General features: G+C 39.2%; 1 protein-coding gene across 1 annotated transcript in view; it reads right to left on the bottom strand.

Annotated features, from left to right (window-relative positions):
* Positions 1-3675: 3675 nt before the first annotated feature.
* The window catches only part of LOC127671957 (zinc finger protein 431-like), a gene marked incomplete at its 3' end in the record, with an annotated part of 189829 nt that continues 166370 nt past the window's right edge, over positions 3676-27134 (bottom strand). The window contains exon 5 of the mRNA XM_052167096.1: positions 3676-4202. Coding sequence (XP_052023056.1) covers positions 3676-4202 — 527 coding nt within the window. The remainder of the gene's footprint in view (positions 4203-27134) is intronic.

Raw genomic sequence — 27134 nt, 5'->3', positions numbered from 1 at the left:
TGAAGTTTGTCACCCAGGGGTGCCCTGGATTGTGCTCTGAGAACAAGACGTGGTGAGTGTGTGGTTCTATGCCAGGTCACCCCTTCAGTGACATTTGCATTTGGGCAAGATGAGGACACAGTGGGCTTCGGCTGTGAACGGTGCCTTCTGATGGTCCTCACCCCCTTCTCTCTTCCCCAGACCTTAGCGCTCTGAGGCTGGTTTCCTGCAGTTTGGTTCCTGCTTTGCACAGCTCGAGGGCATCTTCTAGCGCTGCGCCTCACTTCACACATCCACTTCCTTCCTGAGGTTCTCTCTGTGCCCTTTCATGAGCACGGGCAGCCCGGGGCAGCCCAGAGCATCCTGTGCTGTGTGGCGTGTAGTCATTCTGGGCTCAGGGCCTCTGGTCACACCTTCTTCCAGACTGCGAGTGGCTCCAGGCACTCCTGTCATGACTACACTAACCCGTCCTTCCACGATGCCACGATTCCGTCCAGCATGGCTCACCTGACAGTTCGCTTACTTGGAAGAAGTGGCCTTTTTAATGTCAGCTTGTATTCACTCGTAGATTTGATTGAGCACTTCTGCAGGATAGAGGCCATGGTTTACCTCAAAGATGGTCTACTTGGTTGGTATGCCTTTATACCGGGGGGGGGGGGGGGAGGGGCAGAGGGACACCCAAGTCAGCATATCTTGTTGCCTTTGGGGTAGAAGATTCAAAGCTATGTAAAGGGAAGGTGAGACCTTTTTTTGTTTTCTTTTTAATTTTTTTTATTTTCTATATTCTTTGTTTAAATTACAAATGATTTTCTGTTTCCCAGTTCCCCCCTCCCCAAAAGTCCCATAAGCCCTCTTCCCTCTGCCCATTCACTGATCAAACCCCCTCCTACTTCCATGTCCTGGTAATCCCCTACAATGCTGCATCAAGCCTTTCCAGGACCAGGGACCTCTCCTTCCTTCTTCTTGGGAATAATTTGATATGTGAATTGTGTCTTGGGATTCAGAGCTTCTGGGCTAATATCCACTTACCAGTAACTGCATTCCACGTGTGTTCTTTTGTGAATGTCAGCCCAGGAAGCTGAACTGGCAGCTCTGAAAATGTCATTAGATATAAGAAAGGACATTAAAGTCATTAGCGCCACTTCCTGTGGTGTAACAACACTTCCTTTTATGTTACAGTCACTTCGTATCAAGCCACAGCCACTTCCTATGACAGTGACGTTCACTTCTGGTCATAGCATGGGCACTTTCTTTAAAACTTGAGACAATTCCTGTGATATACACTCACTTTCGGTTAGGGCCAGTCCCTTCCTGTGACATCACAACCACTTCTGGGTGTGGCATGGACACTTCCTGTTCTTCAAATGGTTACTTCCAGTGCCGATGTGTCTGCTTCCTGTGGTTTCATAGACTTAGGCATGCCTTTCTCACTGTGATAAGGTTATCTTTTCCCCAGGGTCAAGACACAGAGGGCTGGTGTGCCATTGCTACCTCTCATATCCATGGGACCATTTATAAGGACAGGACCCTTCTGATGAGCAAGGACTAAACTCCATCCCAGAGAGCAACAAGAAAGCCCAGTGGGTGGCCCCTAGGAATTGGGCTCCTCATGTTCTTGATTGCATCAGACCCAGGAGAAGCCACACTCTCTGATGAGAAAAAATATATGATCTGGGCCAAAAACCTGTTGATGTCTCAGTGTTGTAAGAGATGAAGGAGGACAGCTAACTGACTACAAACTAATGTTTGAGAGAAAATGGGTCTACACAGAAATAAAGGAAGAAATCAGAGACTTTCTAGAGTTCAATGCAAATGAATATGCAACATACACAATCTCATGGAACACAAAGAAAAGGAAAGTGGAGCTAAGAAGAAAGTTCACAGCACAAAATGCCTACATGAAAAAATTGGAGAACTCCCATGCTGGCAATTTAACAGCATGTTTTAAAGGATACAACAAAAAGAAGTGAGGGACTAAAGAAAACAAGGAGGAGACATCGAGAAATTTTCAAGTTGGGGGATGAAATTGATAAAATAGAAAGGGAACAATTCAAAGAATTAATGAAACATGGAGTTGGCCATTTGATCCTTTTATTAGACAAGATAAACAAACCCCTATTAAAAGATAAAGAATATACAAATTAATGAAATCTAAAATGAAATGGGGAATTAAATAACAGGTAATAAAGAAATCCAGAGAGTGGCTAAGACATAGTTTAAAAAGGGTGCATTCCACCAACTTGGAAATTCTAAAAGAAATAGCTAACTTCCTCAATAGATTCCACATCCCAAAATTAAACTAGAGAAAAACAACTTAAACTGACATAAACATGAAGGAAAACAGAATTGATTAAAAATATGTACCCAATATGAGCCTACGTCTATGAGTTTAAGGGTAGAGTCTTACCAGACTTTCAAAGAGGATTTAACAAGAATTCAGTGTATTCAACAATATAGAAACAAAATAAATATTAGTCAATTAATTTTATGAACCCCTGATTACTCATATATCCTGTCAGGAAAGACTGAGCAATTAAAGAAAATTATAGACAAATTATCCCTAAAATCACAGATTCAAAAATACTTAAAAAATAAAACAAATAAAATAAAATATGAAATACATTAAAAGATCGTCCACCATTAACAGTGAGGAAGGCTACATTCTAGAAACACTGATGGTTCAACAAAATGGGATTAAAGTGTAAGAAAAACCAAGAATTGATCATCTCATGAGGTAATGTAAAATTCTCTGACAATATTCAACACCACTTCATGATAAAATTCTCGGAGTTCTGGTGCTTACTGGGGCTGGGACATGGCTCCTTCTATTCCATTATCAGCAGCTTTCAATATTTCAAATATATCACTGCCTAATCTTGGCTTTCCTGGAACTTGCTTAGAGATCTACCTTGATCTCAAAGATCTGCATGACTCTGTCTCGTGAATGGTGGGTTAAAAAGCATGTAACACCATGCCTGGAACTAAGCCTTTCTGTTCATATTTTAAACTCAGAACCCAGAATCCAAATCTATCTCTTGGCAATTTGACACATAATTGTATCTTCATGTGTCTACATCAAAACAGTATCCAGGTAATAATAATTCCTAACATGATACAGTTCTCTTTCATACAACTGCAAATCCATATGTTTAGCTGAATGCAATCTTTTCCTAATGTAACAATTCCTTTAATGCCATTGAATATCCTTGATCACAAGATTAAACTTCATTCAACTTCCTGATGATGCCCTGTATTTTGAACCTTCCTTTTTTTTATTTTTCCTTTCTTAGTTTCTATGTTTGTTAATAATTTTCATGCCAAATTCTATGCAGTGATTTCCGTGACCTATTTTGTCAATACAATTAATGTAAACATCTTTACCTTAACCTCAAGGAAACTCTTCAGACGAGGGCAGCAAACTTCTTTGCAAAAGCATAAAAAAAAAAAAAAACTCCAGAATGGAAATAATCCCAAGCACCCATGTCTACCATATCCTACTATGATACCTTCCTAACTGCCACTTAATTAATGATCATATTCATTATGTTTCTCTCCAGCACACAGAATTTGGAGACTTATCCCTAGTGAAAATATTTTACCACATTGATTACATTAATAAGTTTTCTGTCCGGTGTGTGTTCTTTTATGATACTGGAGATGACTGGGTCTTGTAAAGGCTTTACCACATTGATTACATTCATAAGGTTTCTCTCCAGTATGTGTTCTTTTATGATATTGAAGATTGCTGGCTACTGTAAAAGCTTTACCACATAGATTACGTTCATAAGGCTTCTCACCAGTATGTGTTCTTTTATGATCCTGGAGATAACTGGATCTTGCAAAGGCTTTACCACAATGATTACATTCATAAGGTTTTTCTCCAGTATGAGTTATTTTAGGTCTTCGGAGACTACTGTGACATGAAAAGGTTTTAGCACATTGATTACACTCATAACGTTTCTCTCCAGTATGTGTCATTTTATGTCTTTGGAGATAAATGGGTGTTGCAAAGGCTTTACCACATTGATTACATTCATAAGGTTTCTCTCCAGTATGTGTTACTTTATGATATTGGAAAGTACTGTGACATGCAAAGGCTTTCCCACATTGATTGCATACATAAGGTTTCTCTCCAGTATGTGTTCTTTTATGATATTTAAAATTACTGCGCTGTGCAAAGGCTTTACCACATTGATCGCATTCATAAGGTTTCTCTCCTGTATGTGTCATTTTATGTCTTTGGAGATGACTGGATCATTTTAGAAGGACCTTTAATTATAAGATACACCTCTGTCACTTTTGAGCACTTTTAATAGGATACAGCTTTGCCAGAGAAATGCGAATTGAGAGGGAGATGCAGAGGAAACAGATCCTCAATACCGAGCACACACTGAAAAACTGTATGAACAATTACTAACTACAAACATGATGGGCAAGCTGGGTGTACTTTCTCATGTCTTTAATCACAGAGGCACAGGCAGGTGTATGCCATTCAGCTAGACACTGGCATGGCCTTTGTAATGTGTTCTAGGAGACTAAAATGTATATTTTAAGACCCTCAATCTCTACAAAAAACAACCATGGGGAAAAATAATACTGAACTCAAAGTTCTTTATGAAAGTTCCTACAAAGAATTATAAATTCACAGAACATCTGTATTCACCTGGCAGAAATATGAAATTTAATCTATAACATTTGGTCAAATTTCAATACTACAGATATGGATGAAAAACCACACAAAAATATGCTTATATTACAAATATAAGACTTGTGTTTTTTGTGGTTTCTCTACTACTTTAAGGACAGACAAAGCTACACAGCAAAATTTGGTTTGGAAAAGAAAAGCAAAAAATAAAATAAATATAAAAATATAAAACAACTAGACTTGTAAAATAGATTATTAATGAATAGCAAATGTATATATTGTATTTTATATGATTTAAGGAAAGAGATTATAGTGAATATATGGGAGCATGTGAAGAAAGTTGAAGGGTCAGTTTCAACCACAACGCAGAACACACCAAGGACACAATGTTTCCCCTCTAAAAGAAATGTGGGGTAAAATCTGGAGCAGAGACTAAGGGCATGACCAATGAAAATTTGCCCCACTTGAGAGTGCCATTCTATGGACAAACACCAATCCATGACATTATTAATGACACTCTGTTATGCTCCCATACTGCAGCCTTGATTAATTGTCTATTGAGAGGATCCACCCACCAGCTGACTGAAAAAGCTGCACAGATCCAGCTTTGGATCTTGCATGGACCTTGGGAAATCTTATGGAAGAGTTGGCAGGAAGACTGAAACCCCTGAGGAGAATAGGAACTCCACAGGAATACCAAGAGACTCAAGTAACAAGCACCCTTGGGGACACTCAGAGACTAAGCCACAAACCAAATAGCATACACAGGATGGACTAAGTCCCCTGGCACATATATAGTAGATGTGCATCCAGATACTATCAACCTAAGTGAATTATCCCAGACCCAAAAGGTCATGTATGTTTGTACTCACTTACAAATGTATAATAAACATAAAGTACAGGATATCTGCATGACATTTCTTGGTCCTGAAGAAGCTAAACAAGAAGGAATGCTAAGGTGCTAGATTGATGGCTCAGTTGGCAAAAGCACTGATTGCTCTTGTGAAGGTCCTGAGTTCATATCCCAGCACCGAAATGGTGGCTCACAACCACCAGTAATGAGATCTAATGCCCTCCTCTGGTGTGTCTGAAAGCAGATACAGGGTTCTTATATATAAAAAATAAATATATTTTTTAAAAACAAAGAAGGCTAAAATGAGCATGGTTGAATCACACTCTGAAGGGGAAATAAAACAGTCAAAGGGGGCAGATGAACGAGAGAGAGAACTGGAAGGTCCAGTAGTTAAGAAAGGGGAAGGGGAGGAAAGGAACAGGTGTGGTGAGAGAAAAGAAAGGACCGTAAGGTCAGGAAAATGAATTGAAATCTGCAGCTGTCAGGGGTGCAAGGGTGCAGGCATCTTTGGTCTGTGCCACAGATGATGAAAGGGAGGGCAACAGGGAGTCTATGGGAGTGATCATAGCTGAGATTCATAGCAGTGAGAATTGGACACTGATGAGGCCACAACCTAAAGTCACCCAGGACCCGCAGTGGAGAGTTAATTATACCAAACAAACGAAAAACCTTTCCACTCAAGATTTTTCCTGTCTACAAGGAATTGAGGCAAAAAGATGGAGCATAGAATGAGCGAATGGCCAAACTATACCCTGCCCAACTTGAGACCCATCCCACGGGCAAGCGCCAATCCCTGACATTACTGCGCATATACTTTGTTATACTTCTAGAGAGTAGCTTAGCATAATTGTCCTCTGAGAGTCTCCACCCAGCACATGTCTGAAGCAGATGTAGAGACCTACAGCCTAACTTTGGACAGAACTGTACAAACTTTTTTTTTTGGAAGAGTTAGGGAAAAGATTGAGGGACTCAGAAAGAACAGGAAGTCCATAAGAAGACCCTCAGTGTCAACTAAACTGGACCCTAGGAAACTTTCAGAGACTGAGTCACCAACTAAAGAACATGCACAGTATGGACTGAGTAGAGAGGCTACTCAGTTTTCATGTGGTTCCCCCAACAAATGAGCAGGAGATGTCCCTTATGCTAATGACTGTCTGTCCAAACTGTTCCACTAACTTGGAAGCTTTGTCTGACCTCAGTAAGAGAGATATGCCTAACCAGGCAGAGAGATGAAATGCCATGGATTGTGGGTACTCTAGTGGTCCCCGCGCTTCTTGGAGAGATAAAAGTAATTAAGGATAAAGGATTGTGTAAGGTGGAATGGACAGATGGTAATGACTGGAATTTAAATTAAATAAATGATAAATGAGTGTGGAAAATGAACAAATACATATAGATAGAATGAAAATAAAGAAATCCACACATTATTTTTAAATTTTACCACCACATAATATTTCAGGGTGTAAGCCAAGGAGAAAGGAACTTGGGCCATAATATCACACAAATGACCTCTCGACAAAACTTGCAGAGTCTATTTTCCACTCAAATGCTAACTCAGTTTCCTCTGACTGTATACTGTCAACACTCCAGTCTTCCAAGACCTATTATTGGGCTCCATGAAGACCTTTCTATGACTTTTGTCATGTAAAATTCTGATACTTTCCATATTCCTTCAAATGAGAACTTAGGTTCTGTTCAGCAAAATCACTTGTTCATACCACATTTGTTGTTATTGTTGCTGTTGTTGTTTCTAACTTGCTATTCTACTTCTGTGAAGGAATCCTCTGAGCAAAATCATCTCAGGCAATAAATGGTTGTTGTGAATGGTTCTGTGAGATCACATTCCATCACTTTGGAGATTAGAATAGAAACTGAAGCTACAAACCGAAGGTTAAAATATGGGAAACATTGTCTCCTGGCTTGCTCTCCTGCTTGGTCAGTGTCCCATGCCTGAGCTCTCTCATCCAGACCAGGCCCACTTGCTTATGAATATTGTCACCCTCAGTGGAAGAGCTTCCCATATCAATCATCCACACTATCTCACACAGACATAGCAACTAGTCATTCTAATGATGACACACCCTCAATTGAGTCTCCTTCAGATGACTGTAGCTCTGAAATATTGAAATGTTGTCAACTTCACCTCTTTCCTGACTATGTATTCTATGTCTCCTTGTGGATTGAGAAGATCCTGCCCACCTCCTATCCTAGATTTTAACATTAACTAGCAATCTCTCTTGAACATAACAGAAAAGGTCAGTAAAAGAGGCCACACTCAGTCAACACTATGAAAATCTAGACAGAAAACTGTAACACAGGAATAAAAACACACTCACAAACAAGACAAACTGAGAAACATTACCTAGACCAATAATCACCACAAATGCAGTTGCCCAGACACCAGCATAGGAATACAATGAATACCAGCCAGGAAAATAAGTCACAATCCTCAGGTTCTCACTCCTCTCCTTTCCCAAAAATAACCTCTTTTGCATCAGACTCTTACATGTTTCAGTATAGTTTAGATTCTCAGAATATATTAGGAGGAGGAGGAGGAGGAGGAGGAGGAGGAGGAGGAGGAAGAGGAGGAGGAAAAAGATCATTAAACATAAAGGTCTAGAAAATAATTCAAGTGAAAACATAAATGAAAAATTTCCCTAAACCAAAAAAGGTGCCTGTTAATGTACAAAAAGCATCAAAAAACAAATATTGGGGAAAAGCCACTTTGCCACATAATAATCAAAACACTAAACATATTAAAAATTGTAAAAACAAAACTACAGCAGAAAAACAATAACAAAGGAAACAAAAGAATGAGTAATACATGAAATCAGAATTCTTAGATTCATATCTGTCTTCTATTTTTTATGGAATTTATTCATAACTAATACAATGTTCTCCTTGCATTTTTCCTGCAGGCCAGAAGAGGACAGTAGTTCCCATTCCATATAATTATGAGTCACCATGTAGTTCCTACGAATTGAACTCATGGCCTGTGTAAAAATAACCAGAGCTCTTAACCTCTGAGCCACCTCTCTAGGCTTGACCCTGCCTTCTTAATATATATTATAAAAGGAAAAAATAGTTTGGACACGGGTGCTGCATAGTCACAGAAACCACTTATGCTTCTACAAGAAAGCAACTGTTCCAGATGTTTTGGACAAAATTACAATCAGCCATGATACTGAAGTTTTTGAGAGGTCATGGCCTGAACTTGCAAGTAAGAAGCACCATTAGAAAGCTCACAGGAAGTCACATCTGACTGATGCATCTGATCCAACCCCATAGTGGACCCACCACCCCAGCACCCACTGCTCATCTGCATGTTCCTCCCCATTGTGGGCAGATATCCTGTGCTCACCATGTCTTGATTTAAGAGCTTCCCTGATGTCCCCTCACAGCACTCATCAGCAGAGCTCAGAGCAGGACTCAGAGAAACATTCAAGCTTTCACAGCCACAGTGAACACACAGAAAGGCACCTGGAAGAGCCCGCCTATTTGCCTGACTGGCAGGTCTGTCTGGAGGCCTTGATTGGCCAATGAGTCAAGCCCTCCTTATGTTAAAGTGTGATTCCTGTCTTGTCCCGCGCTTCCGTCTCGCCAGCAAGAACGACGCGGCACACTTAGGATCCTTCTGTAGAAAGCTTTAATGTATCTTGAGAGGGAGAGCATAAGCTTACAGGGTGGAGACCTCGAGGGAGCATGAACCCAAGTCTCATATAGGCAAGTCCTCCCGCCTTGGACGTGGCGTACCCTGGTTGGCTGCGGCTCATCACCCCACATGACGCCACGAGGTAGGCAGAGACTCAGTGGCGGGAAATTCCGCTTGGGCATGCGCACTCGGCCTGTTTATGGCTCAGCAAGAACAGGATGTAGGTGCCATCTTGTAATGGAGGTCATAGGAGCGTTCGGGCGGCTCCCGACATCCCACCCTTTTTGATTTACTATGAGGGCCAACAGATAACGGTGGAGACAGAGATCGTCCCTCCCTGTGGGAAATCAGACCATGTACGGGGATATCCCCTAGACTCCTTGCTACGTCCGGGGTATTCTCGACCTGTCCTCTGTCGTTTTTTGGGAGAGAGGAGACTTGGGCAGGTAACCCCCATGTTGGGCAATATGCCTCCTGGAGGTGATTTAGCCTCTATGTGATACCTTGTTCAACAACCTTCTCTAGGCGCCAGTCTAACACTCTGTCATGTGCAATGAGCTTAACTCTAGGCGTGTAAGAGCTCTTTGGGCCGGCCTTTTATTGCCTCAGGACTGACAGCCATACTTCTGTGGAGGTTCTATTCTCCAGAGCCGCAAGTGCCTGCCCAATGATCACTTTGTCTCGTTTACTTTGGGTTCTGAGCCTACAGACCAACTATAACAGTAACACCAGCCCGCAGCAGACAGCCATGCCAAACATTCCCACCCCCATCCATTCCTGGAAGTAGGAAACAGCCTATGAGACCCAGGAGGACAATTCTCTGGTGAAGAATAGATCAAGTCATGTGGAGTTAATCTGGAGTACTGTAATTCGAAGCTCGCGAAGTGTCTGCTCGAACTTGGAGGTCTAATTCAGCATAGGTAGGGGAAAGGTTGACATGAACCCCCAGCAAGGTTCTCCTTGAGTAAACCCGACTCCGATCATCAGGATCATCAGCAGAAGGGGCTTGTTCATCTTTATCGACTGGCCGGGTTGTATTTTTTCCTTGGTCTAATATGATTCGAGTAAGCCTTTCGGGGACCCAAAAAGGATTCTCTTCATTCTGTGGAAAAACACAAACAGCTCCCCTGGATCTTATTAGAATAGGATCTGGGCCTTTCTATTCATTGGTTAGCACATCTTTCCACTTTACTAGTTCTTTTAGGTCTTTGTGGTTCTCGACAGTGTCGGTCAGTAGCAGTCTGACCGTGGTCGTCAAAATTCAAAAAATTCATAGTGAAGAGTGCTACAGCTATAGCAACCCTTGGTATAGGGGGTAAGTCCTCCACTATTCTCTCTTTTTGTTTTACCAAGTATGATTTGAGCGTGTGATGGGCTCGTTCAATGATGTCCTGTCCCTGAGGGTTATAAGGCAGATCTGTGATATAGATAACCTGTATTTGTAAGCGGAATTGTTTAAATTTTTGAGAGGTGTAAGCAGGTCTATTATCAGTTTTCAAACATTTAGGTTTCCCCCAGGCGCTCTATGCCTCGAGGCAATGTTGGATGACTTGGGAGGTTTTTTCTCAGAGGTGTGGCATGGAGAATGTCAGAACATGTGTCTATAGACACATGAACATATTGGAGTCTCTCAAATGAGGGCAGGTGGGTGACATCTATCTGTCAGACCTGTAGGGGAGAAATCTCCCTAGGATTCACGCCCCTATGGGGGCCCGTATCGTGAGAGGACCGGAATCCTGTACTGCCCCATGCTGAGAAGTGTGGCCTTGGCCACCATTTGACAATCGGTGTGTGTCATGGAGTCCCCTGCCAGTTGGTCTAACTGGGCCAATGTGAAATTGGCCGAGACCCCATATTTTCTAACGGCCTCAGCCAGTTCTTTAATCCTACTATATTCCACTGGGGCATACGCCCGATCAGTGTTCTCTAGGCTTTCAAAGACGGGAAAGGACATCCGGAGCTTTCTCTTCACCCTCTCTGGTAGGAAAAAGAAGGTTCCGTGGCTTGTCTCATAAGGAGGGGGCGCCGAGAGTGTTTTAGCAATGGTCATGGCAAAGTGAGGGTTCTGACTCCGCCCAAACCATGATATATATATATATATATATATATATATATATATACTATTATTAAAAGCTTGATTATTAACATCTCAAAAATAGCTGTTATAGTATTTGTGCTGAAGCAGGGAGAAACTTAAAGGAATAAACATGTGATCTGAGAGTACAAATTCTTTTGGATAACAATTATTAATTTTGTCTAAAAAGGCTTGTCATGTAATAGATCAACCATTAATATTAATTTGATTGCTGCTTGAAGCAAGGAACAAACGTTTTCTTGAAAATAGAGGTTTAAGACCTCTTGTGGCAAGCTTATAATAAGGTAAAAATAAGATAAAGCCAATTAATATATCTTAACAACCTTTGAAAACCATTTACCTAAAAATTTTTAAAAGTCTATAGTTAGGAGCAAAGGCCTGTAACAAACATCCTATGAACATTATACACTGAAAAATGTAAGATCCTAACTCTTGTATTGAAAGAGAGACAAACATTTTTTCTCACAGGACGTAAGGCTGTTAGTCATTCCTTGAGGCAAAAACTTTTTAATGAAATTGTTTTGTTGTTTCTTTAAAATTAGAAGCAAATGTTTTTATAATTATCAGAATGTAAAGGAAAAAACCAACCCTTTAAATTTACAATAATTTTGTAGGGAGTAGACAGGCCAAATGTTAATGTCTTTATAGCCTCCTTGACCTTTCATAGATTTGAACTGCATTTTAACCCACACCTGGATAAAAAAATTTTAAGTGAAACACTCTCTAGGTGTGGCCTGTAAGGCAGAAACAATTTCTCTAAGCTTTCTCACTAGCTTTCCCTGAGGCAGCTCTAAGCTTTGCATTAACTCAAATGTAAAAATTTTTTTATCTGCCCTAGGATCTACCTTGAGTCCTTGGCAAGGACATTGTATGAGATTCTTCAAATGTAAATATCTTCTAATCTGAGCCTTTTATCTAAGACCAGACCCAAAACTACCTGGCCCTGTAAGGACGCTTTGAGGATTAAACAAAAGAAACCTGTAATTCTATGATCAAAGGAACCTACTTGATATCAAATACATTTACACTGAGTTCTCCTTTTTAATCTTGGAGACAGCTGTATCACTCTTAAAATTATCTTAATTACAAGACATTTTAAGAATCGTGTAAACTGAAAACTGTAGCCAATGACACACTGGCAATTTTTATTGTAACTCAATTTTTCCTTGTAATATTAGAGCACAGCTACAACTTTGGAAGTAAATCTCAATTTTAAAACAATCTATTTTCTTTAAAATCAATGACAAACACATTTTTACAGCACAAGGTTTGTCTGCCAGTGTAACTTATTAAAGAGACATTATTTTAAATCTTAAAATCTAATCTCTAGGCCAAGATTCACACAAAACACCATGTCAATTTAGGAGCGTCTTAAAGGCCTGTATTTCCTGGATTGTGTCATGTCGCGTGTTGTTTAAAAATGGCGACTACCCTAAACTACTAGCTTTAATCTAACTTTTTGTTAATAACATAAACCCTTTAAATCATGTCCAGTGACTTAAGCCAATACTCTATATAGTCAAGACATGCAAAAAAAAACCCCTTTAAATCTAATTATAAACAAGAACAAAGCATGAGTTGTGTTAGGCCACGTGTAGCTAGTTAAGATGGCTCTAACACCGAATCACCAGTTTTAAACTAACCTTTTCTTAATAACACTATACCTTTTAAATAATAACCAATTAATTTATAACACTTTAATCAAGATATGTGAAACCTTATACCATTAAAACCAATTAGAAAGAAGTATAAAGCGATTACACGAATTTCACAAGCCAAACCAAAGTTTTTCCCAAAAATTGAGGCTTTTGGGCTTTTAAAAGTGGCTTTTTCCCCAGCCATGTTTGTCTCTTGGGTGAGTGAACTGTGCTGCTGTGGCGCAGCTTTAAATCAGTCCTCACACAAACTGCAGATGGCTCAAGAGGTTGCCAGCAGATGAAATTCTTACCAAAATTTTTTTAACATGAAACAAACAGTCATTCACACAAAAACACAGAGAGGACATAAACGTACACATAGACAAACAGTCGGTGTACCAGGACAAACACAGAAAGATACACAGAAAGATAAGCGCGCTTGTTAAGCAATTGTATCCATTTTCCTCTTTAAACAGCTCTTAGAGGCTGTAGACATATGTTTATCTGCAGAGCTTGCAGCTCACGGATGGGGTATAGATTACTCTCTCCGTCCGTCTTTATAAGGTTGGAGGAGTTTTTAACTTCTCTTTTATACACTCCCTTGTCCGTAGACTTTTTGGTAGGGCCATTTTCTTTATTTTGGGCCCGTTTCTTCTTACGTGTACCTAACCTCTCACTGTGCTCAGTTTCTGATATGTTGTCCTGGACTTCTTTGAGAACACTTCGGCCCTTGGTAACAGCAGTCTGGCAGTCTCTATCTTCTAAGCAGTTTTTAATGAGTTTCTATATTGTTGTCGTGTTACCTAACTTGTTCCATGAGACCAAGGTCAGCCACCCGGAGCAGACATACCAGGGAGCCACTCGATCTACCTCTCGTACAAAGTTCTTAAGCGTTCGGTTGGCCACCTTGATATCTCGTTGTTTTAGTACAGCCTCTAAGGTGACGACAACCATTGGGACAAGCCCATGAGGGCACACTCCGTCTTACCGGCGCGAGAAACCGAAGGTAAAAGGAGCACGTGCTGCTCCCTTATCTACGAGAGACTGAGGCACTGGCTCAGGTGTTGTCGCTTATCTACGTCAGCCTTACGACACCTAACACTAACCTTTATGAATGTAAAAGGAAACTATCAGAAAAAGTAGGAGCGCTCCCAGGACAATGACCAACGCCTTAAGACTGCCTTCCCAAGGTGGAGAGAGATTCAACTCGAAGTCCAAAAAAGACATACCTCTCTGGGCGACTTCACCTACAGTTCTGGATCTACCTTGAATTCAAGGGGTCTCTGATGGTGTTGACGATGGTCTGGTCGTGTTCCCAGGTTTCGGCACCAGATGTCCCACGCTTCCATCTCGCCAGCAAGAACGACACAGCACACTTAGAATCCTTCTGTAAAAAGCTTTAATGTATCTTGAGAGGGAGAGCATAAGCTTATAGGGCGGAGACCTCGAGGGGGCGTGAACCCAAGTCTTATATAGGCAAGTACTCCTGCCTTGGACGTGGCGTACCCTGGTTGGCTGCGGCTCATCACCCCACATGACGCCACGAGGTAGGCAGAGACTCAGTGGCGGGAAATTCCGCTTGGGCATGCGCACTCAGCCTGTTTACAGCTCAACAAGAACAGGATGTAGGCGGCATCTTGTAATGGAGGTCATAGGAGCGTTCGGGCGGCTCCCGACACTGTCTAGGGGCAAAACTTTTCCAGATAGCAGGAGGGGTTTGCACTCCATTAGCATTTGAATTAAGATTAAAAGAGGAACCTCACCCCACCCAGTTCTTGGGAGGACTCAACATTCCAGCTGAGGCTAGTCAGCTGCCTGTTCCTCCCCTCTGTGAACCAAGACCCTGCACTTAAGATTTCAGACCTTGCCTGAGCTTTCTTCAAAGCCCTTGTCTTCTTCCATAATCATGGTGAAGAGTTTGCAAAGCCCACTGCTCAAGGTGCATTGGAGGTATCAGTGTGACCCAGGAATGGATGACCCAGTGCATGACTCAGGCTATTAACATTAAGGATGTATTTTTACTAAAAAAAATGTTTTAACTGGGCAGTGGTGGTGCATGCCTGTAATCCTAGCACTTGGCAGGCCGAGGGTGGTGAACTGAGTTCCAGGCCAGCCTGGTCTACAAAGTGAGTTCCAGGAAAGCCAGGGCTATACAGAAAAAACCTGTTACAAAACAAACAAACAAACAAAACCAAGCAAGAATTTTGTTTATGGCTAAATGCTTGGATCAGGTTAACTGAAGCTCTCTTAAACAGATGATAGGTATGAGACAACCTCAGATGAAAAGCCAGAAACACAGGGAATCACTGTTGATCATTATTACTAGACATCATATTTTTATCAGTGGCAAAGTAGAGAAAAAATAAGGTTGGATTAGTACATATTTTGTATATAAGCCTATCTCAAATCATAGAGAAAATGAATCTTTCTATGTGTATAGAAAGGGTAGTTAATTGAATGTCCTAATAAAGTCTGTAAGCCAAGGGAAATTAGAAACATAAGGGAAATTACAAATTGCAGGATATTACAGGTGATCTTCAGTGTATACCAGTATACTTAAGAAATAAGTACTTCCTAATGCCAGTTTAAAAAAAAAAAAAACAAAACACTTTTGTAAAATAAATTAGTACAAGTACAAAAAAATTATTGAATTACCTTTTCATGACCTGTCTATATGTAGGTTGATAAAAGCACCTATAGCCTAAGTAAAAGGTGGATCAGAACATCTCAAAAGATCACAATTAAGAAAGAGTTTCTCACTTTACAAGGAATAATTAAGACATATCCCCTACAGTAAGCAGGGTGAGAGAAAGCATTAGTGGATTAGAGGGTTATGGTTAAAATCAGGATAATGGTTGTTAGGGTTTGGATGCTTAGGAAATTAAGGGGTTTAAGATAGGATGAGAGATTTAGGATAATTCCCAGGGTTAGGGGCAGGTTTAGGTGGCCATCATTATTCATGATGGTCCCACTGAATCAATAGTATCCCTATTACACAAAAAAGAAATGTCAGGGTAAGGATAATTCTCAGGATTATGTCAATGATGTTGTTGTGCTATGTGATCTCAGCTTCTATCTTTTTGCTCATCTGACTTCCTAGTACTCTATTTTATAATATCAAAATCTTCTTTCCTGCCCCAATGAAAATGGAACCTAGAATTCCCAGATGGGATATATCTTTACATTATTATGGGTCCCAGTTCACATACAACAGAAAACCTCTACTGTCTTGGTTGTTCTCAGTTTCACCTGGGGATCTTCATAAGATGGACAAAATCATGGGACTTAGCACCCCTCTTTGGTAATGATACAATAAATATTGCATGGGCCATGTGTTTTCCCCACAGCTTTAGTAAATATTACCAAATGATACAGGATACAATGGTCTCCATAATTATTCTTGATGGTATCACTGAGTCAATAGAGTCCCTATTACACAAAATAACAGACCTATAAATTATTCATTTTATATCTTAATATTTTGTTTGTTTTTATTCTGATAGCTTCTATCTTAGTTATTTAATGGTTTCTCTAAGGAACTAAAAGTTTATTCATACTACTTCCAAAGTAGCATACTGGCAAAGAAGTGAAGACTTTGATATTCACAAAACTCAACAGATAATCATGGGGTAAGCTGCCAAAGGCCAGACCAACTGCTGCCAGCAAAGAATAATTGTGCTACCCTGTGTTGGGTCTCACTGTCAGTTTTTATGCAGCTAATTTTCCTCTGAGATAAAATGTCCTTCAGTACTCTTCTGCTCTAGACATGTCTGGTTTGTTTTTCTGTCCAACTTAAAAATATGCTTAATAAATATCTTTGTGAAGTTTTCACATGGCATCCAAAATAATGAAAAAAGTATTCTCAGAGATGAATTAACACAAATTCATGGCTTAATGAAATTAGTCTTTTATTATTTATGTATAAATTATGCACATGGGATCAAATCATGATTTGATATTTTCTTATCACATATTTTTCTTAACTCAAATATATTACAAGTAATGTAAAGTGGTTAACTTTGTCTAAGGTAATTTTATTCGTAATAAATAAAACTTAAAAAATTAATATGAATTGACAAAAGTATATTTAATCAATAAATCCCCATGGGTAAGAAAAATATGAAATGATATTATGTCTCTGAATCTTTATTTGTAATAGGTAACATGAGGATATATATTTAAACTGTAATGTCTACTTTTAAGGACATGATATATGTAAACATACAGATCTTGTCACAGTGTTATTTCTATGAAGCCTTTCCCAACTGTACACAACATGGTCACTATCCCTTAGATTTCTAAATTAGTTTTAAAGATTTGTTTTTCTCCTAGACCAGGAAATGTTATTTATATTGGAGATTGTCTTCACTCAATATAAGAATAATATATCTTTGCATTTGAAAATGAAATAAACATATGTAAATATTTATGCAGACATAAACACTTTAATAATTCAAACAATATTTGTATTCCAAAATGCCTCATTAAAAAACAATAAATATACTCAGACAGATCAGCACAGGGCTTGTGTCTTATTGTTTACATTAAACAATAACCATTTTCATACCTTCAGCTCCCTTGAATTAATATAATCACAGCAGGCCTTTTTAAATATTATTAAAACTCCATAAAATGAGAGGACATAGGTGCCCAGTATTTGTACAATTTGTAAAGGTGAATAACTATTTAGGTAAGGTGGATTTGTCTAAAGACATGCTGAGTACATTATTGTTGATGTAATGATTGCAGGATATATACAGTTTCATAAGAAATATTTTTTCAGGGCTGGAGAGATGGCTCAGTGGTTAAGAGCAATAGCTGCTCTTCCAGAGCTTCTGTGTTCAATTCCCAGCAACCACATGGTGGCCCACAACCATCTGTCATGGGATCCTATGCCCTATTCTGCTGTGTCTGAAGACAGCAACAATATGCTCACACACATGAAATAAACAAATAAACCTTTTTAATAAAGAAACACGTTTTCAATTTTCTGTAGGGAAAACCAAAAATGTTATTTTTATCCTTTGATGAACAATTATAATGTTAAAATGTGGTGCCCTTGAGAATGTAGAACAAAGGAATACAAACTACTTATTCCCCACCTCTTAATGAATATTTTCACAATACAGACAGCAAATTGAACCCCAGAAATAAAACTCAATTCCCATACAAACAAGAGAAACTGTGTAACCAGTATCTAGACCTAGTATCACCATAAACCCAAATGGCTAGACACCAACATAGGAATATAATGAATAGCATCCAAGAAAATATGTCACCAAGAAAACCAAGCTATCCTTTCACAGGAGATCCTGAGCATCTAAAGCATGGAAGAGATCTGATGCAAAGGAGGCTGTATGGGGGAAAGGGGAAGAGGGAGAACATGATCATGGGATAGAGATACACAGGAGAACCTGCAGACAGGCAGACAGACAGGGAACAGAGAAAGAGCCAAGAAGTTAGAGATAGAGAACAGAGAGGGTACAAGTGCAGGGAACAGAGACAGAGAACAGAAATAGCAGGCTGTCTGTGTGTAAAATGCACAAATAGGACTCAGTTTATTGGCCTGTGAATTCCCTACCTGTCTCAGAAGCTCACAGGCAAAACTGAGGGCTTGGCGCACATCCCAGCGATCCATGGCGGCCAGAATCGGCTTCTGTCCCCACAGGAGGGTCGTGCCAGGAGGCTACTGTCCCTGCCTGGAGGAGCACAGAGAGGGTTTGCACTCTGCCCCGCTGCAAACTTTCCAGAGCGGGAAGCCCGCGCCTTGCCCAGCCTCTCCAAACTCAAGGAACGCCTCTATGGAGACATCAGGAAGATAGCGCGGAGTGACTCCAGAGCTCACAGACACCCACAGCATGGAGAACTATCTTCAACTGAATGCACATGCGAATGTGGTCCCGTCCCGCCATTCACTGCCTGGCCATTCTGTGTGACGCCTGGGGAAGTTTGGCAATCCTAGCAGTCACTAAAAGGGCGCGCTCACCTCCCTCAAGCCTCTATCACACCGTGGACCTACTCGCAGGTTCCATGCCCAGCCATTCTGCACCCTGGAAGCTCGGCAATCCCAGCAGTCACTAAAAGGGTGCGCTCACCTCCCTCCAGCCTCTGTCACAACACTGCCCAACAGGAACTTTCAAACTTTGGGCCCACTTTCATTCATAAAAATGAAAGACAGGAAATGACATCATTCCAGGGACTGGTCTCGGGGCAAGATCAGTGTGACGTTAGGGGCGGGGCCAGCAGTTGACTGGTGACCAACAAGGACGCCAACATGGCGCCTACCAAGGCTGAGATAGAGGGATGAGGGGCGGGGCCGGGGATCGAAGTGACATCAGGGGTGGGGATAGTGGTAGCTGGTTGATGGACAGGGACTTCAACAAGGCTCCCGCCCGGGGCTAAGATAAATGGGAGAAGGGCGAGGTTGGCATGACATCAGGGGCAGGGCCAGCAGTCTCTGTGTGACTGACAGAGACACCAATGTGACATTTTCACTGAATTTGAAGAAATATATAAATATGTGTATTAAAATTGAAGAATTTGATGTACAATAATGCACATGAAAGTGTACACATAGATAATACATCAAAACTGATTGACAAACCATGTAAAAAAAATTCTAATCAAATTGATGGCTTTCATGGAAAATACTTCTTATAAAATTGAAGAAATATAAAGAAAATTTATTTAAAATTGAGATTTGGCATTGAAAATAAATACACATAAAAAGTTGATAAAGAGAACTAAATGTGTAGGAAAATTCAATTTTAGGAATGAATTGAAAAATAAAGTGTTAAAATTGAAAAATCTGTTGGAAAATAATAATTGTAAAAGGATAATTTATCTTTACTGAATCAAGCACTTACAAATATTTTCTGATAAAATTGATAATTGTCATGGAAAATGTTTCTGATAAAATTGAAGCAATATATAGAAAAGTAGTGCTAAATTGAAGATTTTCATGGGAAATTATTCAGATAAAAATTGTGTACATAAAAGCATCTCTAAGAAATTGAAAAATTTAATAGAAATATTTTCTGATAAAATTAAAGTTTAAGTAATATTCATAGTAATATCGAAGAAATATATGTGTGAGTATTAAAATTGAAGAATTAGTTGGAAAATAATAATAGTAAAATAGCAAACATTGAAAATATACCTAGCACATTGTCCAAACACCTAGAAAAAATTTGATAAAATTGAAGATTTTGATGGAAAATATTTCTAATACAATTGAAGTAATATACAGGAAATGTAATAAAATTGAAGATATCAGAAAAACACAAAATGTTAGACAGATAAAATATTTCTAAACTAATTTTAAAATGTAGTACAAACATTTACTGAAAATATTTGTGAAAAAATGAAGTGGAATTTGAAATATTGAAGGTTTTAATTGAAAAATAATACAGATAAATGGTAGACATAAAAATTCCTAAAATGATTGAAAAAGGAAGTAGAACATTTTCTGATAAAATTGAGAGTTGACATGTAAAACATTTCTGATAAAATTGAAGAAATATATACAAAAATGTGTTAAAATTGAAGAACTTTTTTGAAAATAATGTTAAAAAAACTTAGACAATTTTATTTTTACTAAATGACCAAGGACATACAAAAAATTGGGATGAAAGGGAAGATTTTCTTTAAGTGTATTCCTGGTAAAAATGAAGAAATACATAGAAAAAGTGTGAAATTTGAAGATTTACAAAATAAGGGATACCTCTAAAAGGATAGACTTAAAAATATTTCTAAATTAAGTAAAGAGAGAATTAGGAAATTTTGATAAAATTGGAGATTTACATGGAAAATGATCCTAATAAAGTTGAGGTGCTGTAAGGGAACCTCAAGTAATCTCCATTTTTGAGATATGTTGAGCAGAGTCACTGCCCATAGTAAGAAGGAGCAGACATATGAACAGTGGGAGCAGTGGTGGTTGGTTCTCCCTAGAGCTGCATGGGAAGTGTCGGCCAGGTGTAGCCAGATGTTTGCACCTGTGAGGTCCCTTGTGGTGCTCCTCCCTTGCTAGATCAGGCTGTGACCTCTGAATAACTTCACTATCAGGGCTGAGTCTGCTCAAAATACTTGGACCAGGGGCTTGCTTGAAGAAATGCGATGGGCAGGATGCCAAACTTTGACAGCGCTGGTTTCTCTGGAATCTTCTACAAGTTCTGCCCTCAGCATTGACCACTTAGAAGTAAGATCCATGTGCAATTACTTTTGTAGAGCAGTTAAAAGGCCTCTCATATACTGGGGAGCACTGACATATTAAACTGAGATGTGCAAGAGTACAATTTGTGATGTAAAGGACTTACTAAGCTTAGGAATAGTGACAGTAAGTAGCATTTAGCGGATGGAGGATGGCCTTAAACACACCCCACGGATGAATAGTGTGCTAAGCAGGATGGTTAGAGACTAGGAGGCTGGGATTCACATGTTTGCTCACCAGGTTTGTTTAGAAATCTATCTCCAAATTATAACAAAGGAGACAAATGTGAGGTATATCCCACAACTGCACACATGTTCATATTAAAAGACAGGTGTATCACAAGGTGCTCAAAGATCATTACAGAGTCACAACCAACAGTACGGCCTCATGCACCTGAAGCCCCCATTTTCTAATTGAGGAAAGCTGAGTTCTGCCACATGGGACAGACTACACTGGGTGACAGCCATTTGAGATGGAAAAACATCTATGTACTTGTCGACATGAGCCTAGCATGGCTTTCCTCTGAGAGGGAACACCAGCGACTGACTGACACAGATGCAGATACTCACAGCCAACCATTGGACTCGGGTCATGGATCCCTATGGAGAGTTAGGGGAAGGATGGAAGGATAGGTAGGGGAGGCCAATCCCTTAAGAAGACCAACAGTATCAAGTAACGCAGACCCCTGGGAGCTCAAAGAGACGAATCCATCAACTGAAGAGCACACATGGGCTAGTGCATGGTTCCAGGAACATATATAGCAGAGGACGGCATTGTCTGTACCTAGGGGGAGACTATACAACTGTTGATTTTTTTAATTTTTTTTTTTAATATTTTTTGGTTTTTTGAACTTTTTTTTTCAAGAGTTTCATTGTGTAGCCCTGGCTGTCCTGGAACTCACTCTATAGACCAGGCTGGCCTTGAACTCAGATGTCCGCCTGCCTCTGCCTCCCAATTGCGGGCATTAAAGGTGTGCACCACCACCACCCAGCATTTCAAGTCATTTTAAAATGATTTTTTATTGACTATTGTCCTTATTTTCATTTCAAATGTTTTCTCCTTTACAGGTTCCCCCTTCCTGAAATTCCATATTGCATCCCCTTTTCCCTGCCTCTGTGAGATTTCTCTTGATAAATAATTGTTGAATGTATGTATATGTATACTTAATGTAGGTTTTAGAGCACAACAAATAGCATTCATTCACTATAGTGTGTGTGTGTGTGTGTTTATACACTATGTATACTATGTATTCGCTATAGTATATCTACTTCAACTAAACAGTAGGACTGCAAGAGCAGGTTTAGTCGTTGCCATGTGGTCTTAGGTCTCAGGTGGAGTTCACAGTTAGGCTATGTTCTCCCATATTTAAAAAGAACTTGGACAGCCAAGCAGTGGTGGTACACACCTTTAATCCCAGCACTTGGGGGACAGAGGCAAGCAGATCTCTTGTGAGTTTGAGGAAGGCCTGTTCTACGGAACAAGATCTAGGGATATCCAGGGCTAATGATGAAACACTGTCTCAAAAAAACAAAAAACGAAAAACAAAACAAAAACAAAAACAAGCCAAGCAAACAAACAAACACCCTTGACAGGCATGCAAAATGTCCCACCTGTCTCAAACATGCTCCAAAACCATCCCCTTACCCAACCATGGAGGACCCATCCATATCATCTTCCCCAACAGCCTCATCTCACCCTGACAAGTCAATAGTACTTTAATTCCCAGCAAGCTCACTGCCTGATGCCTTAAGACTGAACCTCAGGAGTCACACTTCTGCATTTTATTGCAAGGTAAATCCCACTTCCAAGTGTGCTCGTTTTTTTTTTTTTTAATTAAAAAATATTTTAAGATTTTAATTTTTGGATCAAATCCTATTCATAGTATTCTATTATGGAGCACGTTAAGGAGAAAAAAGTCAAACCTTGTATATCTTTGTCTTTTCTAGACATCTGAGACATTCTCTCATTATTATTTTATGTTACTTCTCAAAGTTAAGAGGAAAATCTGGCCTATTTCCTGTAAGAAATTTAATTTTAGGGTCTGTCAGCATTTTAAACCACTACTGTTATTTTTAAAATATATGCATGCATACTTGAATAAGCCTCAGTCTAAGCTTTCCATATAACCATTCCCTGGGCACTCGAATTTATTATATGCCAGGCTCCCTGCTTAACACATCAACTTCACTATCTCAATTGTTGAACAAATAAACTCTCATCATCTCGGCCATGCTAGGCAAAAGCAGCAGCCATTATATTTATCAAAGTGATATCTGTACCAGACACTGGTGCTGTGCAGAACCCCTAATGCCTAACACACACGTGTTATCCAACTCAGCCCATGTTGCTGTCAGCACGGTCCCTATCAGCAATACTGGGGGAGCTGCAGCATCTGCCATCTGTGGTAGCACAACAGGGAAAGCCATTATTAAGTGATGTCAACTCACATTCTTTCTACAAGGAGATGGACATTATCTTAACCACCCAGATACTTAATTCCCATCATAACTGTAAATTAAATTTCCCAAAACATAATTATCAGCATGTCACCAAAAAAGTGAAATTCCTTTCTCCTGAACTCTTAAGCCTGGTGGTGGTGGATCAAGTCTTTAGTCCCAGCACTCTGTAGGTAGAGGCAGGTGGATATCTTGTGAGGTTCCAGAACAGCCAGGGCTACACAGAAAAACAAAACAAAACAAAACAAAAAAATTGTCTTGAAAATCCAAAACAATGATGATGATGATGATGATGATAAAGTGCTGATAGACATTTTTCCACTGTTTTGAATTCCAGACTCAAAAGAAAGGCAATTCTAATTTTGTTTTGCTTTTGTCTGTTTAAGGAAAACAACAAAGCTCTTCAACAATCCGCTAAGTTTCACCACCACCTTCCAATGGCAAAAATGTGTTTCCAAATTACTCCAAAAGAAGTGAGGAAGACACACACACACACACACACACACAAGCAGGAAAGTTCCTTAGCAAAGGGTCCGTTCAACTGGGCTTCCCACAAATATGCAATGAGAGCAAATTTGTGACACAAACTATTGACTGTGCTTTAATTATCTGCAGTAACATTGCTGATAGGGACAAAGTAAAAAAACTGTCTTCTTTTTTTATCAAATATATTATTTATTTACATTTCAAATGATTTCCCCTTTCTTGGATCCTTCCTCCCTAAAAGTCCCATAAGTCCTTTTCCGTCCCCCTATACTTCCATCCACCCCTTCCCGCTTCCCTGTCCTGGTATTCCCCTACACTGCTGCACTTAGCCTTTCCAGGACGAGGGGCCTCTCCTTCCTTATCCTTGGGCATCATTTGACATGTAAATTGTTTCTTGGCATTCAGAGTTTCTGGGCTAATATCTGTTTATCAGTGAGTGCATGCCATGTGTGTTATTTTGTGATTGGGTTACCACACTTAAGACAACATTCTCAAGTTCCATCCCTATGCTTAAGAATTTCATGAAGTCCTTGTTTTTGATTGCTGAGTAGTATTTCATAGTGTAAATATGCCACATTTTCTGTATCCATTCCTCCGTTTTTTTGTATTTTTTTTGCACCTTCTGGCTATTTTCTTAATGTCATTCCCTCCACCAGCGAATGTCTGCTCTTTCTCAAAATTACTATACCGATGTGCCTTCTTTAAACTTTTAAAAAGTCAATTGTTCCTATTACTTTTTGAATTTCATTTTCTCTATGTGTCGCTGCTCTAATCAGTTATTTGTTTATATTCTCCATAGTTTCCTCATCGTTAAGAATTCCATTCATTTTTCCCAGAGGGTTTTCTATTTGGAATGTGTTTCTGTTTAGAGCAGTGTCTTCTGAGGCTGAGACTTGGCTTATTATATGCAATTAAGACTTGCTTTGAGCTCCTATTCCTGCTTCTGATGTACTGTAGCTTCAAGACACTTTCAATATCCCTCCTCTAAGGCTGGGCCCTACTGTTCATTTTGAATGAAAACACATTAATTAATGAGTGTCCTCTATTCTCCATGTTTTTGTGTGTGTGAGAATTATAAATATTCAGAGCTATGAGTTTTCTTAGCACTGCTTTCATTGTGTGCCAAAGGCTTGGGTATGTTGTGCCTTCATTTTCATTAACATCTAAAAAGTCTATTTTTTTTCTTTATTTCTTCATTGACGAGGTTATCATTGAGCAGGGAGTTGTTCAGTTTCCATGTTTAAGTGGGATTTCTGTGGTATTTTTCAACCCAGAGTAAGTCTTTGGTGATGTAATAGGATGCATGAGATTATCTTCAAACTTCTTGTATCTGTTCAGGCCTGTTTTGTGACTGATCATTTGGTCAAATTTAAAGAAGGCACCATGAGGTGCAGAGAATTAGTTATATTCTTTTACTTTAGTATGAAAGATTCTATAAATACCTGATAGATACATGGTTCATAAGTTCTGTTAGTTTTTCTGGGGAGTGGTGGTGCATGCCTTTAATCCCCGCACTTGGGAGGGAGAGGCAGGCGGATTTCTAAGTTCGAGGCCAACCTCATCTACAGAGTGAGTTCCAGGACTGCCAGGAGTATACATAGAAATCCTGTCTCAGAAAAAAAAATAACAAACAAGCAAACAAACAAACAAGTTCTGTTAGGTTTACTGTTTCTCCATTTAGTTTTGGTTTCAATGATCTGTCAATTTCTAATAGTACGGTGCTGAAGTCTCCCAATATTATTGTGTGTGTTGTAATGTGTGCTTGAACTTTAGTAAAGTTTCTTTTATGAATGAGGATGCCCTTGCATTTGGAGCATAGATGTTCAGAATTGAGATTTCATCTTGGTAGATTTTTCTTTTGATCAGTATGAAAGTGTCCTTCCTTATCATTTTTGATATCTTTTGGATGAAAGTCCATTTTATTCTATATTAGAATGTGTACTCCAGCTTGTTTCTTGGTAACGACGGCTAGAAAATTGTTTGCCAACCTTTTACACTGAGTTAATGCCCGTCTTTGACATTGAGGTGCATTTTCCATATGCAGCAAAATGCCATTGATGTCAAGAGATATTAAGGAAAGTGATTGTTGCTTCCTGTTATTTTTATGTTTGTATGGTTATCTTGTTTTGGGTTTTTTGGAAGATTAATTTATTGCTTTTTCTAGGGTATAGTTTCCCTTCAGGTGTTGGCATTTTCAATTTATTATACTTTTTAGGGCTGGATTTGTGCAAAGATATTGTTGAGATTTATTTTTGTCATGGAATATATTGATTTCTCCATATAGAGTGACTGAGAATTTTGCTGGGTATATTAGCCAGGGCTGGTATTTGTTTCCTCTTAGGGTCTGTGTGAGAACTGCTCAGGATCTTCTGGCTTTCATAGTTTCTTATGTGCATTTTGGTGTAATTGTGATAGGCCTGCCTTTATATGTTACTTGGCCATTTTCACTTACTGTTTTAATATTCTTTTTTGAATTGTTTATTTGGTGCTTTGGTTATTTTGTGACAAAAGGAATTTCTTTTCTAATCCAGTTTATTTGGATTTTTCTAGATTTCTTGTATGTCCATGGGAATCACTTTCCTTAGGTTAGGATAATTTTCCTCTGTAATTTTGTTGAAGATATTTACTGGCCCTTTAGATTTGGGAATGTTTGCTCTCTTCTATACATTTTACCTTAGATTTGGTTTTCTCATTGTGTCCTAGATTTCCTGGATGATTTTGGTTAAGAACATTTTGCTTATTGCATTTTTTTTTTTTACTTTTGGTTCAATGTCTTTTATGTCATCTTTAGCACCTGAAATTCTTTCTTCTGTTTCTTGCATTCTGTTGCTGATGTTTGCATCTATGACTCCTGAGTTCTTTCCTATGTTTTCCATCTCCAGGGTTGTCTCCCTTTATGACTTCTTTATTGTATCTATGCCAATTTTTAGATCCTGGGTGGTGTTCAATTCTTTCCCCTTTTTAGTTGTCTTTTTCTGAAAAAACTTTAAGTGATTTTTGTGTTTCATTTTTTAGGAGATTCTGACTGTTTTCCTGTGTTCAGTATTTCTTTAAGGAAGTTATTTATGCCCTTCCTAAAGATCTCTATCATCATCATAGGATGTGATTTTAATTCAGAGTTC

The sequence above is a fragment of the Apodemus sylvaticus genome, chromosome 21 (genome assembly GCF_947179515.1).
Source record: "Apodemus sylvaticus chromosome 21, mApoSyl1.1, whole genome shotgun sequence".
NCBI classification, from domain to species: domain Eukaryota; kingdom Metazoa; phylum Chordata; class Mammalia; order Rodentia; family Muridae; genus Apodemus; species Apodemus sylvaticus.
Note: the sequence above shows the minus strand (reverse complement) of the source record. Positions and strands in the feature narration are given on the sequence as shown.